The sequence below is a fragment of the Littorina saxatilis genome, linkage group LG15 (genome assembly GCF_037325665.1).
Source record: "Littorina saxatilis isolate snail1 linkage group LG15, US_GU_Lsax_2.0, whole genome shotgun sequence".
Lineage (NCBI taxonomy): Eukaryota > Metazoa > Mollusca > Gastropoda > Littorinimorpha > Littorinidae > Littorina > Littorina saxatilis.
Window position 1 is genome coordinate 2798307 of NC_090259.1, and position 19446 is coordinate 2817752.

The window sequence follows — 19446 nt, forward strand, 5'->3', positions numbered from 1 at the left end:
TTGTAACACCGCTAACTGTTCTTACAAACATTACATTTTAAACGAGAAAAGAAAAGAACCATTGACATAGGGAGAGACAGATCTCATTTTGAATGAGGTGTCGTGAACGGTAACTGTGGAAATAGCTTATGTGCCAGGAACCATCCAGTTAACTCCCTTTCTGAACTTAGGCGTCCCCGGTTGCTCAACGGTACCACTTTTGCACTGCACTTTTGCAGTTGAAGGGAAATCATTCTGGGAACAAAAAGTATTGTCTTGAGTGACTTCCCGTGTGAATTTGCGCTCCATTTTTTGCGTCTGCTAACATCGAGTTTACCCGCGAGCTAGCACTGTCTTTTTGATAATTGTGACAAAACTTAGAAGTGACTCGAGATCAGTTAAACGATTCTAATCGACAGTGTTTTACACGGTCAAGATAGCACTTGATCATTGCTGTGGTAATCGACATTTAGCAAGATACGGCATCTGCTAGCCTAGCTGTTCAAAATCTTGACTCGTGACACCCACCAAAACAACTATGGCTGACATGTCAAAGGTGAAAGAGCAGGTAATAATAATACAGGCGTGTATGTGTGTGCATGTGTGGTAGAGAGGACGCATGTAATCAGGCAAAGATGTTAAATGACACCTGATATTTCTGATTGAAGCATCTGTGTGATTGGAGTAGTCTTCCAACTGAGGCTGAGGTCATCTCCGTGGAACTCTTTCAGTCTTTGACTTTTTGAGTCTGAAGACTTCAATCGTGGATTTAACCCCTCTCCCTCCCTCCCTTTACCCAAGTCCCCACTCTCGTACCTACCCACACCCCTGACCCTTAAAGCTTAAACTGGAAGGTAACTCGGTAATCTGAGTATCGAGGGAATTTTGTATTAACTCAGCCTGTTTTTGCTCCAATAAGGAGATAAGTACTCAGTTTAAGGAGAATTTTTTTTAGATTGAAGACATCAGTTTGTCTTTAGAAGCTACATATGTACCTTCTTATTTAAGCCAAGACATGTTTACTTTGTAACATCTGATATATATATACATATATGTTTTCTCCTTATCTGCAGTTTGACAGGGATGGCTACGCTATCATCGAAGACTTTCTCACGGATGAAGAGGTGCAGAGTTTGAGAACTGAGATGGCGAATATTATGAACAACCTTGACCCCAATGAACATCGCAGTGTGTTCAGAACAGAGGACCAGGTAACAGTTAAATATGAGGACTGGTAGTAATTTCATATTTCGTCGTCGTCCTGGAATTTTTTTGTAACTCAATTCTTGGTGATTTTGATGTTTTACTTTTAATTTGTGCTTTAGACTAAGTAAATCGATCATTCTCCATGAGAAATATTCTTTAAAACATGATGGACAATACATGATTTAACATTATTTTGTATTTCTATCCATACCAAATAAAAATATATATAAACACTATTTCATTATATTTATAAGAATAATGAGTTTGGGCCTTCTGCTGAATAGCTGTCAATAATGAGTTATGCCAAAATTCCATGACGACGTTGATTTGCAACCACAAAAAAATGCGTGAATGCAGGTCTATAGAGTGAAATATCTTTTATAATATTGATGTATAAGTATGAATTGGTCACTACTGTTTCTGACACACACACACACGCACACACACACACACACTCATACAGTCATTCATACACACACATACTGCATCAAATGCCGATAGGTTGAGGTACTTATGAATTGGGCTGTCATTATATGTGATAAAAACATGATCTGATAGTTCGATTTTGAAAACAGGTGTGGCGCAAAATGTTTGCATCATATGAACAATCAGTCGTTACAAAAGTATTGTTTGAGTGTGTTGTCATAGTTTTCGTACTAATTAGGTGAAGATATTGTTGAAGTATTTTTTATAGAACATGTTGCATTTACCTTACCGTTGTGAACCAAAAAGATGTCTATTTTATCTGAGATCAATACATGCTACTATAACATAGCTTCGCCTAGGTGTGTGTGGGTGTGTGTGTGGGTGTGTGTGGGTGTGTGTGTGTGTTACACTTGGTTTATGTCTCCAGCAGCAAGTCATGACTTAAATGTCATTTTTGTCTGTACATTCGCTTATACATACCTACATTTTGTGAGGAAATAAATGATACATAAATATATGTTCTCTTTTTTTTCAGTGTAATGATGACTATTTTATGACTAGTGGAGACAAAATCAGGTTCTTCTTTGAAGATGGGGCCATTAATAAAGAAGGTAGGTGCATACTACAGTACACACAACCTGTTGTGTTGTTTTCCTCTCTTTTCTTATTGATTTGTTTCTTCTCCTTATTTGGTTGTTGTTGTGTTTTTGGTTTTAAATGATTTATTCATTATTTTCAATGTGGTAGAACTTATTTTCATGTTTTTTTAATTCAGTTTTGGTTTAAACATGATTTTATTCCGAGAACATGGGGTTTTGGCGTTTTATTTACACCGAGTCCTTCTTTCAGGTCAGCTGACCGTGGACAAAACAAAGTCTGTCAACAAGATTGGTCACGCTCTGCACTGCCTCAATCCTGCATTCAAGAAGGTCACCTTCAGCGACAAAGTCAAGGTAATGGTCAATCATTGATTGCCTCAAGTTAATGCGAGTGGAATCACAGTGGTCACCTGGATTTAATGGTTATTGCTATGGTAAAATATTTTGTACATTTTATTTTGGCAGCATGCTTTGGGCATCTATAACTGCCCGTTACCACTGTTTATCACTGGTTCGAATCCCGGCTGCGTCTGGTGAGTTGATGCAGAAGTTTGAAAGGACACTCTTTCGATGAAAGAACTCCCTACGTCCCTACATCCCTACATTGAAGGCAGCCAGCCATGACAGGTATATTTTGGTAATGACAAATGGACAACAGAAGGTGTTCTTTATTGGGAGATTGCCAGTTATTCGAGGGGCGTCACATCGCTGGTACCACTTAACCTACTATGTGAGTCCTCTCTGATGAGAGGACAACTCGCAATAAAGGCAGTGATGTTCCTAGGACTGGAGGGCAACAGGACAAAATGTCCTGAATCAAAAAACTAATAGGACATCATGTCCTGACTACAAAAAAGCAATAGGACATTCAGATCAAGCGAACCAATCATGGCACCTAACCTTTTTAGATGACTGAGAATATATGAATAAAGGCAAATAAAAACTGAACAGTTCCAAATTTATTTTAATATTTTAAATGCAACAGTGTTCAGTAGGGTTACTTTCACACACACAGACACATGCTTCAGAATGTCATAAGTGATCTTTCACACACACACACACACACACACACACACACACACACACACACACACACACACACACACACACACACACACACACACTATGCTTCAGAATTAATGTCACAAGTGACAAGTGATCTTTCACACACTTCAGAATGTCATACGTGATCATTTTCAGTGAGCTTGAACAGCTACTTTCGTTTCTTGCGTCTCTTCCTGCATCTCTTCCTGAGGTTGTAGATCTATTGGCTCACCTTCTGAGGCTTCAGTCTCCGACGGGGCCGAAGGCCCTGCAACTTGACTGTCCGTGTCGTCCTTTTTTTTAACAAAGCCACTCAAAAGTGTCTGCCCTTTTCCCACGCAAACCTTTTTCTTCGGCGTCATATGTGGCGGCGGAAGTAAAGTATCGCTGTCAAAAGTAGCGAGATTTGTGGCTCTTGTAATATTGTTCGGTCGAGAGTTGCGTCCCTTGTGTTATTGTTCGACCGAGAGTGAAAATTGAAGTTCAAGTAGGCCCCGATTCGAACTCGTTTTAACGGGGTTTGATACTTCAGTTTGTACAGATTCTTCTTGCAGTGACCGCTCTAGATGTAATACTATCGGACAATGACCGCTGACTTCGCGATCGGATCGGACATTTGACGGGACAGAGGTGTTTGCAATCGGTCATTTTACAACCTAAATCGGTCTATGACCGATGACCGACGCCTCGGAACATCACTGTAAAGGACCCTTTTTTTGTTCCCTTAGTCCATAAACTTGGCTAAAGTATGCCTGCTATGAGAGGACGCCTGCATTGTAGGGACACTTAGCTGGCCCCAAGTACGTCCCCTCATGAGAGGTGCCACTGTAAGGAAAAAGCCATTGGACAAGCAGGCCAACTGAATATACACTCAGTTTTTATCACTCTTGTTTTATGTGTAAGACTGAATATATTCAATCTTTTTGGCTCACGTAAGTGTAGCCTATGCGATGCTAACTTTTGTCTGTCTGTGCGTATGTATGTATGTGGTAGAAACTCTAACATTTGAAGACGTCACATTACATTGACGTCACATTATGACGTAAGAGGGTTTGACGTCACGCGAAGGAATTACTGAAAGTCTCGGTCATTGGTTTTTTGAGCGGGCCGAGACTAGTTGGCAGTCGTGTCCCTGTAAGTAGGCTACATGCAGACAGACAGATCTAGTGTCTCGCTACCTTGCACAGTTTCACCTATGCTATTTCTGTGTGTGTGTGTGTGTGTGTGTGTGTGTGTGTGTGTGTGTGTGTGTGTGTGTGTGTGTGTGTGTGTGTGTGTGTGTGTGACGGAGTGATTGAGTTTGTGTTACTGTTTGTCGATTTCTTACGTGAGCCTTGAAGGCTTCGCCTCTCGTTTATACTTTCAGAATGTAGCAAAAGCGCTCTGTTTGGAGGACCCTGTCATCTGTCAGAGTATGTACATTTTCAAGGTGAGCAGTAACTGTTGACCAATCCTAACAATAATTTCTTTTGGCAATGTTTTTAATGATACATCTCAAGCACACATTCATGCAGATGAGTTTGAGTGGTGGGAAAAAGAGGAACTTGAAAATTATAAAGTAGATGGAGTTTTTCTTTTTCTGGAAATTGGCATACATTGACTAAAGATTAAAAAAGACAGTGTTTTGTGAACTGGAATGGCCTAGTTCAGTTGTATTTTAGTTGTACACTAATGTTTGAAAATACCATTTGAATTCATTAGTTTTGATCTTTCTATCCACTTTGTAGAACCAAAACATTTTTATTCCAATGCATATATGTTTAGAGCATAACATCAGATCTAGACCAAAGCAAGCTTTGTGTTTTTGCAGCAACCAAAGATCGGAGGAAAAGGTAAGCGGTACCCAATGGTCATGAGAGCCAGTAATATTACTTTTGAAGCAACATGCTTATTACATATTATTAACAGATTATGCTTACATTTTTGTGTCTGGCTATTCTATGCAGCACATAGTCCTAGTTGTGTTAAATGTATAAGTACTGCAAAATCAAAAGCTTCATAAACATACGAGAATGTCACTGAATATATAGCCATCCCAGTATTATGAAACTTACATTAATCAGAAAACATGATAGTCTTTTATCTGAGGGACGGTCCCAAGCTCAATGAGGATTTGTCTGCAAATATGCGGGGGATCCACAGGGCACCATAATTAGGCCCCCTATCAGGGCCAAGAGGCAGCTCCCCCACAAAATGTTCCATTTTTGACTTTCAATTGCATTGCACTATTTTTGGGTCTTCTCCTGAAGTATTTATGCAATGGTGCTCGGCTAGTATGAGTTGTCAAACTGAATCAATAACGAGAGGTTCTGACTCCCTTCAATTTGTTGATTGTTATTATATTGTGGGAGATGTTGAATTTGTGTGTCGGTGTCTGTATTTTTGATCTAAGATGCTTGTGTTACACAAATAAACTATCCTGGTACATGCAGTGCAAGGAATTGTATGACATTTTTTGTTCAAATGGGATTGTGTAATCTGTTGCGTTTCATTCGCTCCATTAAAATTTAATTGAACATGACTATTGTTGTGTCTGTGGCAGTGGTTCCCCACCAGGATTCATCGTTTCTCTACACCACACCTCAGCGCTTGGTCGGTCTATGGATTGCTCTGGAAGACGCTACACTGGAAAATGGGTGCCTGTGGTTCACACCTGGTTCCCACAAAGGTTGTCATGGCAACAAGATTTGATTTGTGAATTTTAATTTTGTAGGTTTGGAAAACTAAATTTGGCAGACATGAGATTTTTCACCAATACATGTTCTCCAGAAATACAGCTGTACCTGTCTGTAACCACCACCCAAGGGACTGACAAACAGTGTGTGTACACGCAAGCACAAGACCAAGTGCACACGAAAAAATCCTGTAATCCTTGTCAGAGTTATAGAAACACGAAAATACCCAGCATGCTTCCTCCTGAATTCTGTTCACGCGTCTAACACGCGTTGTTGAAAGGAGCTCCAGGAATGCAAAAGAATGTGTATGAGTGCTCCTTGAGTCGCCTTGTGGTGAAGAATGTGTATGAGTGCTCCTTGAGTCGCCTTGTGGTAAAGAATGTGTATGAGTGCTCCTTGAGTCGCCTTGTGGTAAAGAATGTGTATGAGTGCTCCTTGAGTCGCCTTGTGGTAAAGAATGTGTATGAGTGCTCCTTGAGTCGCCTTGTGGTAAAGAATGTGTATGAGTGCTCCTTGAGTCGCCTTGTGGTAAAGAATGTGTATGAGTGCTCCTTGAGTCGCCTTGTGGTAAAGAATGTGTATGAGTGCTCCTTGAGTCGCCTTGTGGTAAAGAATGTGTATGAGTGCTCCTTGAGTCGCCTTGTGGTAAAGAATGTGTATGAGTCGCCTTGAGTCGCCTTGTGGTAAAGAATGTGTATGAGTCGCCTTGAGTCGCCTTGTGGTAAAGAATGTGTATGAGTGCTCCTTGAGTCGCCTTGTGGTAAAGAATGTGTATGAGTGCTCCTTGAGTCGCCTTGTGGTAAAGAATGTGTATGAGTGCTCCTTGAGTCGCCTTGTGGTAAAGAATGTGTATGAGTGCTCCTTGAGTCGCCTTGTGGTAAAGAATGTGTATGAGTGCTCCTTGAGTCGCCTTGTGGTAAAGAATGTGTATGAGTGCTCCCTGAGTCGCCTTGTGGTAAAGAATGTGTATGAGTGCTCCTTGAGTCGCCTTGTGGTAAAATATGTGGGCGTTATAAATTCTCTTATTCCCCCCTCTGCTTCTTTACCTCTGTAAACTTGTAGGGGTAGTTATTTTTCGATAATGACCCAGCAACCAAACAAATAACGACCCAGCAACAGCCTGAATCCTCGATAGTGCAATGGGTTGAGAGGTTGTTCTGTTTCGGTACTACTTTTTGCGACTGAAAAGTTCTGAACGCTCTAATGTACGAAGTATACATCTCTGGAGCAAACAATACAAACATACCGCATTTAAATTAACAACTACAGGCCTGAACACATGAATCTCCATATAAAATCCATGAGTTCGGTTGTTTTCTGAATCAAGATCTCCCGTGCTCAAACCGTTCATCACAAGCAATTTCCCAAGGCAAGTAACTCATACTTTGTCTAGCGACAAGAGTAGTTCCCCTTCTTTTCACTCAGTTCCTTCGACAACAGACTGCAATCCGACGGTCAGTTTTCAACAATATTTCATTTAATAAACAGATCACACGCAACCAAATGCACACATCTCATCAATTTAAACAACATAAAGGGGTTTCATACACTATTTTCCCCAGAAAACTGAACTTCATACAGTTTTTAACGTTGGAACACGGGTGCAAAAGTTCGTCTGCTAGTCCCATTTGACGAAAAACATTATCCTAAGCGATACCAAAACATATACAGAACACACAATATCTGCCTTTGCCGCCACAGCAGAATAACAGCATATCTGTGTACTTGATTTTAGCCCAAAATAGGAAAACTGACAAGAAGTGTTAACAGAATGGAATGATTTGCACGGAACTATACAACCGCGCATTAATCGATCGCCTGCGCAGGTTGACTGGTTGAGAGATTAGGATTCGATCAAACTTTCGCAAAAAAACTCCTCTTTTCTTTGAATAACTGAAGAAAGGAGGAATAAAGAGGTTACACACCTCGTCTCAGTGATTTTAAAAAATAATGGTCTCAGTTCGCGGTCATGAAAAAGCTCGCTAAAGCTCGCATTTTTCATGATCCGCTAACTTCGACCATTATTTTTAATAATCACTGAGACTCGGCATGTAACCTCTACGTATTTATTTATTTATTTCCATTCGATATGTTGACTTGCACACCTAAAATGATTTAACACCAGATTCTAAACCTGTCTGACAGTTTTGTCATAATCTTTCGTGGAGAATACACTTTCACTGAGGAAAATAGAGCATCTTAATCATTCATTTTGTTTAACTTTCGCCGTATCACGCTTTGGACTAAATGCACATAAGAAAGAAAGATTCGATGTAAAAAGTGTGGGTTGTACACGGTGATGTTTGTGAATATAATGCAGTGTTTGGGTTTGGGGTCTTCTGCAGACTGCCTGCCATGTTCAAGACAAACTCTTTCATTGGTGTCGGACACATATATTGTCTAGCTGTTACCATATTATATTCTATCTCTAGTCTTTTTTTCTGTCTTCCAGATGGTGTTCTTGGCAACTTCAGAATGGTGCGTAAGGCCAAACCCGAACCAGGAACCAGTACCACAGAGATGATCGGCAAAGCTGCAGAATTTGATAACTCCAAGTTTGTTTCTGGACCCGTCAAAAAAGGTATGCATACACAGCTACCTCCACCCCACACCTCTCCCTTCCCACCCACTCCCAAACCTAAACCGGGCAGCAGCAGCACACAAATGATCCGCACCACTGCACAGTTTGATAGTAAGTAAAGTCTTTATGCTGGCTTGTTATAACTTTTTAAATCTCAGATGTTATAAATTGATATTTCAAACTTGAGAAGAGCACATGTAAGGAGAAAATACTTCTGTTAATATAATGCCGACATAGCACATAATGCCGACATAGCACATAATGCCGACATAGCACATAATGCTGACATAGCACATAATGCCGACATAGCACATAATGCTGACATAGCACATCATGCCGACATAGCACATAATGCCGACATAGCACATAATGCCGACATAGCACATAATGCCGACATAGCACATAATGCCGACATAGCACATCATGCCGACATAGCACATAATGCCAACATAGCACATCATGCCGACATAGCACATAATGCCAACATAGCACATCATGCCGACATAGCACATAATGCCGACATAATGCCGACATAGCACATAATGCCGACATGGCACATCATGCCGACATAGCACATAATGCCGACATAGCACATAATGCCGACATAGCACATAATGCCGACATGGCACATGCCACATAATGCCGACATAGCACATAATGCCGACATAGCACATAATGCCGACATAGCACATAATGCCGACATAGCACATAATGCCGACATAGCACATCATGCAGAATGAAGGGACAAACAAAGGCACAATGTCTGCAGTGACTGATGCCCATATTTTTCAGGAACTCTGGTGGTGATTCATGGTGAAGTTGTACACAAAAGTGAACACAACTACTCGGACAAGTCCAGAGAAATCTACACCTTCCACATGTATGACCATGCCAACAGTGTCTACGATGGCAGAAACTGGTCAGTTTTCATCAGCCTTGTATCTTCATCTTGAAGTTTATTCGACCAATAGTCTAGATAAACAGTTAAAAGCAACTTTTGTCTGTTTCTTAAAAATATCGTTATAAAATTATTGTATCGTGAAAATATCATATCATTTATCGTTTCATGACGTATTTGACATGGCGTCCATATATATATATACACTAGATGAATACCCGCTTCGCCGGGTACGGCTTCGCTGGGAAGAAGTCGATCCGAATACCCGGCTGTGCCGGGTAAGCCGGGTGTACGCCGGCTTTGCCGGCGCACCGCACGAAGGAAGGGAGATAAACGCGCAAAACACTGGAGAAGATAAAGAAGAGTAATACCCGGCTTTGCCGGGACAGTGACCTTCTAAAAATAGTATATCGGGAATATGGATTGAGCGTTGTCGACAATGACCTTCTAAAAATAGAAACGGGAATATGGATTGACGCCACACGAAGGAAGGGACATAAACGCAAAACACTGGAGAAGATAAGGAAGAGTTACTGGGAATGGATCTGGGAAGACGAACAGAAAAACCAAAATCGGTTCAGCGCTGCGCGCTGAGAGCACGTGTTGAAAATTCTCATCGACCAGGTTGTGTCCGGGGTCTACCTGAATATGCCCACCAAATTTGAAGCAGATCCATCGAGAACTTTGGCTGTGCATCGCAAACACAGACACACAGACACTAGTCGTATATATATATACTAGAGGAATACCCGGCTTTGCCGGGGTGAATCGCGAGACAGAGACAGACAGCGTGGCGGTTCATCACAATCACCTTTGCAGGCGAAGTCCTGTCAAACGGGATTGAGAATTTTAGAGCTTATTTCTTAGCCCTATATTATCTGTTGTGGCTTCTCAAATGCCAGAACATACAGACAGACAAAAGCCGCTAGACCCCATCACAAACAGAACTCTACAATCCACAGGTTTTTGCCCACACACACACACACAAACACACACACAGAGAAGCCGTATATATATATATGTATATCTATATCTATAAATATATAGAGATAGGTGAGAGTGTATTTTTCGCGTGGCTATAAATTGATTCGACCTTTTCACTTTGACAGTAAGAACAACTTACGGGTGCAAGGGAAGCGTTCTGGACAGCGCAGTGACATTCTAAAAATAGTAACTCAGAAACGGGAATTTGGGGTGAAGGGCGCGAGACAGAGACAGACAGCGTTGCGGTTCACCACAATCACCTTTGAAGGCGAAGTCCTGTCAAACGGGATTGAGAATTTTAGAGCTTATTTCTTAGCCCTATATTATCTGCTGTGGCTTCTCACATGCCAGAACATACAGACAGACAAAAGCCGCTAGACCACATCACAAACAGAACTCTACAATACACAGGTTTTTGCCCACACACACACACAAACACACACACACACACAGAGAAGCCGTATATATATATGCATATCTGTATCTATAAATATATAGAGATAGGTGAGAGTGTATTTTTCGCGTGGCTATAAATTGATTCGACCTTTTCACTTTGACAGTAAGAACAACTTACGGGTGCAAGGGAAGCGTTGTGGACAGCGCAGTGGACAGCGCAGTGACATTCTAAAAATAGTAGTAACTTACAACTGAACGGGAAAGCCACACGAAGGAAGGGAGATAAACGCCAAACACTGGAGAAGATAAGGAAGAGTTACTTATAATGGTGAAATGAACACAAAAACCCAAATCAGTTCAGCGCTGCGCGCTGAGAGCACGTGTTGAAATATCTCATCGATGATATTGTGTCCGGGGTGTAGCTGAATACGGTGTCCAAATTTGAAAAAGATCCACCGAGAACTTTGGCGTTGTGATGTGGTGTAGCGGCTATGGTGTGTCGGTATGGGGGCCCGGGTAGCTGAGGTGGAACCAAAATAGCTGAGGTGGAACCAAAATCGGTTCAGCGCTGCGCGCTGAGAGCACGTGTTGAAATATCTCATCGATGAGGTTGTGTCCGGGGTCTCTCTGAATAAGCCCACCAAATTTGAAGCAGATCCATCGAGAACTTTGGCCGTGCATGGGGAATACACAGATACACAGATACACAGACACACACACAGACACACACACAGACACAAGTCGTATATATATATAGAAGACTAGAATGAATACCCGCTTCGCCGGGTAGCCGGCTTCGCCGGGAAGAAGTACTTAGAGCCGTACGCCGGCTTCGCCGGGTCCGAAAAATGGACCCGCCAAGCTCGCCAAGCTTAGGTCCCTCCCAGATTCGTGGAATGGGAACAGCACGAAAATGATTCAGTGGCCATAATGCCATTCCTGACCATATCGAGTCCCATCCTTGTCGACGAATGTAACCGTGTTAATCACCTTTGGAGGCGAACTCCACTCAAACAGGACTGAGCAAGTTAGAGCTTCTCAAACGAAGGCCAGTACATAAAATTACACAAAAGCCGCCAGACCACATCACAAACAGAACTGAACAATGCACAGGTGTTGCTCACATAGAGACACACACACACACACACACAAAAACACAGAGAAGCCGTATCTATAGAGAGATAGATGACAGTGTATTTTTCGCGTGGCTATAAATTGATTCGACCTTTGCACTTTGACAGTGAGGATAATTTACGGGTCCAATTTACGTTCTGGACACTGCGTTGACCTTCTAAAAATAGTAACAGTAACAGAACGCCGGGAATATCCGAAGACGCTCCACTCACACTATATTAGTGCACCATACGAAGGAAGGGAGGTAAACGCTGAAAACCTGGAGAAGATGAGAAGATAAGGAAGAGTTACTTATAATGGTGAAATGAACACAAAAACCAAAATCATTTCAGCGCTGCGCGCTGAGAGCACGTGTTGAAATATCTCATCGATGATATTGTGTCCGGGGTGTAGCTGAATACGGTGTCCAAATTTGAAAAAGATCCACCGAGAACTTTGGCTTTGGTGTGTCGGTATGGGGGCCCGGGTAGCTGAGGTGGAACCAAAATAGCTGAGGTGGAACCAAAATCGGTTCCGCGCTGCGCGCTGAGAGCACGTGTTGAAATATCGACCAGGTTGTGTCGTGTCCCGGGTCTACCTGAATATGCCCACCAAATTTGAAGCAGATCCATCGAGAACTTTGGCCGTGCATGGCGAATACACACATACACAAACACACAAATACACAAATACACAGATACACAAACACACACACAGACACAAGTCGTATATATATATAGAAGATATGGGAGATTTATATAGCGCTTGATGTTCTCTAAGCTAAGTCCATCATGCTTCCAACCCCCCCACCCCCTCCCCACCTCCTCCCATGACCCTCTATGTTAAGGGACTGAAAGAGGACAGCGCCTCAAGCACACGCGGATGTGAGCATGTGTTATGAACAGGGATTGCTTATGAGTGCATGAGCACATGTAAACATATATGTATGACTCTTACCAGACCTGTTTACCAGTACGATTTGGGCGTATTTTGTACTCCAAATTATTATCAGTACGCAAATACGCGACACACGCACAAAATACGCACAAGAAAAAGTCTAGAATACGTTTTCCGGTGTTGGTGTGCTGATTACGGGATGGTACCACTGATACCGGTTTCGGTCGAAGGGAGATAACCATGACAGCGAGTCTTCAGCTGTGGAAACCTTGTTCAGTTGTTGGCACGTGCGATCGTCTGGACAATCGTGGCAAAATGAGGCGGTAAAATGTGCCAGTTTCGGATGACTGTACCAAGTCTAAACATCTGAAGCAGCAGATTTTCTTGGAGAAATATAAGAAAGAGCCAGGAATTGTGGAGTCTACTATGGGAAAAAAGTCATGCACACTGCAAGTATTGTAAATCAGATTTCTCCGTTGCCCATGCTGGAAAATATGACATCGAACGACACTGCAGTTCCAAAACTCACATGGACAAGGTTGCTGCAAAGAAATCCGCTGAAAGCTGCCAAGGAATTATGAAGTTCATTCCCGCAAAGTAAATCCTGCCAGAAGAAAAGGCTGTAGTCCGTGCTGAAGCAATGATTTCTGAGATGATTGTAAAAATGAACTTGCCACTGTCAACCGCAGATGTTATTTCACGAACTTCATCTTTTCATTATCAATCTGCTTGGAAGACACTGGTTATAATGTTATAAACTGACAGGTAAATAATATTGTTTTATCCCTGTTGTATCGGAAGGAGTTAAATTCTGAAGATGGTCACAAGACATGCTATTCTTACACAAACACGTTTGCACCCACGCGTACGTTTTCCCTAGCCCATATGGCTTTGCTTGCAAAGTACACCAACTTTTTGAAAAATACACTCAACTTTTTGAAAAAGTACTCTTGCCTCAGGTTTAGGGTAAACAGGTCTGCTCTTACACATTTGAAGCATATAAACAAGAGGTTTGTCTCGGTGATCGGGGCATCATGAGCAGTGGAAAATCAGGTCCCTGCCAGACTAGTTTGACACGACCTGATTTACATACTATACTAACTGGTGAATTGAATGATATTGTTATTTCATGGGTGGTCTCTCTCAAGTATGTGATATAAATGAATGTCTTAGCGTACAGTGGAACCTCCCTCTAAAGACCTTTAATCTGACAAAATCAGGTCTTTAATGTGACAAAATCAGGTCTTTAATGTGACAAAATCAGGTCTTTAAGCTGACAAAATCAGGTCTTTAATCTGACAAAATCAGGTCTTTAATCTGACAACATCAGGTCTTTGATCTGCCAAAATCAGGTCTTTAATCTGACAAAATCAGGTCTTTAATCTGCCAAAATCAGGTCTTTAATCTGACAAAATCAGGTCTTTAATCTGACAACATCAGGTCTTTAATCTGACAAAATCAGGTCTTTAATCTGACAACATCAGGTCTTTAATCTGACAAAATCAGGTCTTTAATCTGACAACATCAGGTCTTTAATCTGACAACATCAGGTCTTTAATCTGACAAAATCAGGTCTTTAATCTGACAACATCAGGTCTTTAATCTGACAAAATCAGGTCTTTAATCTGACAACATCAGGTCTTTAATCTGACAAAATCAGGTCTTTAATCTGACAAAATCAGGTTTTTAATCTGACAAAATCAGGTCTTTAATCTGACAAAATCAGGTCTTTAATCTGACAAAATGAGGTCTTTAATCTGACAAAATGAGGTTTTTAATCTGACAAAATCAGGTCTTTAATCTGACAAAATCAGGTCTTTAATCTGACAAAATCAGGTCTTTAATCTGACAAAATCAGGTCTTTAAAAGGAGGGAGTCTTAAAAAGGGGGTATATTTAAAAAATTCTAAAGGGAGGAAGTGTCACATTGGAGGTCTTAAAAGGGGGGTTCCACTGTATTAACATCATTATGTGTACTGTCATCTTTGACCATTTTCAGGCTGTTACCCACGGAGGCTGGAACCTTCAAACACCTGTACTCGGAGTCCTGAAAACCTTCACCACCTGGACGACGCTCAAGAACAGGACGGTCGATACTGTGTACTGTCTTCCTAATTTACCCTCATTTGTGATTATTAAAGATTCTCTTCTTCATGTATGAATGATCGGGGGCAGGGACCTCAACCTTACAGATCAAGCTCATTTTAAGCCCTTGCGTTAAGAGAGTAGCTAGGATGGAAACACTTGTTATCCCAGTTTCAGATACTGAGAGTAGCTAGGATGGAAACACTTGTTATCCCAGTTTCAGATACTGAGAGTAGCTAGGATGGAAAAACTTGTTATCCCAGTTTTAGATACTGAGAGTAGCTAGGATGGAAAAACTTGTTATCCCAGTTTCAGATACTGTGCGTGTGTTCAGAAATATGAGTTTTAATTTCTTGTCCTTCGAAATCGTAGTATAGCTGCCAAAATGGTGGGGTAACCACTGTTATAGACATTAAAACCCAGTTGTGCAGAAAACATGATTTTACCTGGAGTGAGTTTCAGCCCATGAACGCAGAAGAGGAAGAAGAATTTCTTGATGGTATCTGCTGTCTTCTGTAGTTCAAAAATCGGTATGTACAGTGATGATGATTCTGAGATTGGCTGGCCAAACCAGGATTTTTTTTTAGCTTTAATATAAATGTCCATGATATGTAATTTTGTGTGTGTGAGTGGTGGAATTCACTCCCCTTTCAATTACGTCACTCTCCATCCATTTCATCTTTTAAGTCCAATTTGAAAACTCACTTGTTCAACAACATTACGTCAACAACATTACGGATAGTTGCTTAGCATAGAGTCTGGGGATGTGAGATGTGCATGATGTGTTGTTTGAATCTGATAGTGATTGTATGAATTTTGTATACATGTATTGTTGTCACGCGCTTTGAACTTCTGATAAGGCACTATATAAATGCCAGTTATTATTATTATTATTATAATTGATTTTCAGCTTTTTTGTGTGTGTAAAATCATGCCTCTACTTTGCCTCAATGATGAACTACTGTTTTGTTTTTTTGTTTTATATTTGATTAATGAATATTTGTTGATCTCTGATTGCCATTTTGCTCACCTGTTTCAGTAATTTGTTCCCCCTTTATGATGAAATCTTTTGCAGGATATTATTCTGTCTTGCAGGATTTGTATAAACATACCACTTGTTCTTGCCAAGTGAATGTTGCCCATGTAAATAATGTTGCTTTTTCACATGTAGGAATTAAGTATGATGTTAAACGGAGCAATTTGGTACGTACTTTACATGTATTTTATTTTCATTCTTTGTCAATATACTGTATCCTTGTTATCTTCCAATCAACAACTAGTCAAAGATACCCTGACACATTTAAAAAATATTATCAACAGGAATGTACACACCCATATTTCAAGAAAGACCGGTACATGTAGTTATAATCAGACCGGTACATGTAGTTATAATCAGACCGGTACATGTAGTTATAATCAGACCGGTACATGTAGTTATAATCAGACCGGTACATGTAGTTATAATCAGACCGGTACATGTAGTTATAATCAGCATGAACGTTATCTGTTATCTGCTTATCTCCTTTGATTGTTTTGGTCGTTTGTTCACAATACTGTAATTTCCTTCTTGTGTAAATCATGATATTCGCTATGGTAACCGCTCTAAATGCATGACGTGTAATAGAGTCGCTATGGTAACCGCTCTAAATGCATGACGTGTAATAGAGTCGCTATGGTAACCGCTCTAAATGCATGACGTGTAATAGAGTCGCTATGGTAACCGCTCTAAATGCATGACGTGTAATAGAGTCGCTATGGTAACCGCTCTAAATGCATGACGTGTAATAGAGTCGCTATGGTAACCGCTCTAAATGCATGACGTGTAATAGAGTCGCTATGGTAACCGCTCTAAATGCATGACGTGTAATAGAGTCGCTATGGTAACCGCTCTAAATGAATGACGTGTAATAGAGTCGCTATGGTAACCGCTCTAAATGCATGACGTGTAGTAGAGTCGCTATGGTAACCGCTCTAAATGCATGACGTGTAGTAGAGTCGATATGGTAACCGCTCTAAATGCATGACGTGTAATAGAGTCGCTATGGTAACCGCTCTAAATGCATGACGTGTAGTAGAGTCGCTATGGTAACCGCTCTAAATGCATGACGTGTAATAGAGTCGCTATGGTAACCGCTCTAAATGCATGACGTGTAATAGAGTCGCTATGGTAACCGCTCTAAATGCATGACATGTAATAGAGTCGCTATGGTAACCGCTCTAAATGCATGACGTGTAATAGAGTCGCTATGGTAACCGCTCTAAATGCATGACGTGTAGTAGAGTCGCTATGGTAACCGCTCTAAATGCATGACGTGTAATAGAGTCGCTATGGTAACCGCTCTAAATGCATGACGTGTAATAGAGTCGCTATGGTAACTGAGAGTTATGCGGAACCAGCCTCCTTTCACTCGAGACAATAACAAGCATTGAAATGGAAAAAGCGATTTCCTCCTGAAAAAAGAATTAATTCCATCTTGAAACTAGACGAAATTTCATCCTCAAACAAGAGTTTGTTTGTTTATTTGTTGCTTAACGTCCAGCCGACTACGCAGAGCCATATCAGGACGAGGAAGGGGGGGATGAAGGGGGCCACTTGTCAAGCGATTCCTGTTTACAAATGCACTAACCCATTACTTGTGTCCCAGCAGGCTTTAGTAAAACTAAATTAATACCTACTGGAAGATTACCAGTTTCCAGTATGTTAAAATAGGCTTAACCTATCTACTGCTGGACTTACATCAGAACACTAACAGATTAAACTATACATGAATCGCGAGACAAGCGGCAAGAGAAGAGATTTTTGGAAAAAATACAGGTGAATGAGCAAGAAGGCAGAAAAAAGAAAAGAATTCATGAAGAAAAAGAGAGCATGACAGGAAAGAGGAACCAAAAATCTACCTAACAGCAAACTAGAAAGCTCCTGCGGTTCCAAAAACAGGAGGGGCTTTTAATTTCATAACCGCAGTGCCCCACTGCGGGACTCAAACAAGAGGTAATTTTAACGATATTACTTCAGGAAATTTCTCATTCCGGACAGGAAGCAGCTAGACTGTCGAGATTAGGTTTGTGTCCAAGGAACAAAACAAACTTTTATCTCACATATAGCCTGGAAAAAATCTGTCGTAAATAACAAAATGGTCTTTAGGGAAAACGTAAAGTAAAACCTGTCTATAACAATCAGCCAAGGGAACAAGCAAAAGTGGTCCTTTTAGACAGGTGGTCGTTATGGAAAGGGGAATCATTTGGGAAAGAACAGTCAGTATTGGCGTTAACCGGTATTTTACCGGTTGAAACAAAAAAATACCGGAACAAAATTGGCTGCCGGTATGACCTACCGGTTGATTTTTAGAACTACTGTCTTTTTTTTCGCTGGTAAAACAAACAAAAAACAGTACTCTGAGTTAGACTCTTACTGGTTCCAATGACCAGCCTACCGGTTTTTTTCTGGACTGTTTGCATCATAAAAGTTTGCGTACCCGTTTGAAAAAAATACTAGCGCCATCACTGAACATTACCAGGGTTTCTTTGAGGTGGTCCTGATGGGGCAGGTGGTCGTTTTCAAGAGGTGGTTGCCATGCAGGGCAGGTTCAACTGGTTTAAACAAAACTGTATCCCCGAGTACACAGTACTAGGGTCCAGCAGACTTTAATTGTGTGTCTGTCTGTCTCGACTTAACAGCTTATTGCTGGGAAACTACTGGGCGCAGTTCGTTCAAAAGTTGATACACTAACTTGATAATAGGTCCGATTGATCGTATTAAAACTTCATAATGTTACCTGGGACCTAAATGCGAAATAATCCACAAAAACAACTCTTGGCGGTGGGCGCGATTCACGGTGGGATAGAACTGCTGTGCGGCTAATAAAAGAGCCAGCCAGCCAGCGACACCGGGTTCGATTCCCGGCATGGGCGGTCTATTTTTTTTTAAATTCTTGTTTACTATTGTTTATTATGAACGTTTTAATGTTTTATTTTACTGTAATAATTTTTTTAATTGTGTAAAATAAATTATTTTTTCTTTTTTTTCTTTTTTTTTTTAAATCCACGTGCACAAGACAAAAACTTTCATACTGGGGGAGCGAGCAAGTCTGAAGAGTACTCGGGTCCAGCGCGAGCGTTTTTTTATTCAATTTGTATCATGACAAAAACAATACATAGTTTTTAAGATTACTAACTGAAGCATATAATGCCTATTGTATTGCAGGTTCAGGTCTTGGAACATCCTTTTAAAGGGCATTTACACGGTCATTTCTGTGTACCTCTGCTTGCCTTGTTGTGCAATATACCTATTTTTAATCAGCATGAACTGTTACCATTTGTTTTTCCAATTTTTGGCAGGTTCAAAGTTTACTCTTTGAAAATAAAAATGGCTGTTCTTAATGTCAGCTTTAGTGTGTCTTTTTCATTTCATCTTTCATTTGATATGATGCAAGGATGCTGTGAGGATATGTCTTTCTGGCAATTTCGAAATGGCAGAAATCATTTTGACAGTCATTCACTGTGAAAATGTTTTGAAATTCTACTGAAATTACGGCAACATAATACCGATTGGGATTACAAATCA

The 19446-nt window shown here is 40.9% G+C and overlaps 1 protein-coding gene across 1 annotated transcript; it reads left to right on the top strand.

Annotated features, from left to right (window-relative positions):
• The first annotated feature begins 253 nt into the window (after positions 1-253).
• Positions 254-19287, top strand: LOC138948205 (phytanoyl-CoA dioxygenase domain-containing protein 1-like). The gene is made up of 10 exons (XM_070319705.1): positions 254-547; positions 1053-1190; positions 2147-2222; positions 2461-2564; positions 4621-4683; positions 5065-5086; positions 5797-5922; positions 8382-8510; positions 9303-9429; positions 14797-19287. The coding sequence occupies exons 1-10, from the start codon at positions 518-520 to the stop codon at positions 14846-14848; spliced, it is 867 nt and encodes a 288-aa protein (XP_070175806.1). The 5' UTR covers positions 254-517; the 3' UTR covers positions 14849-19287.
• Positions 19288-19446: the final 159 nt, after the last annotated feature.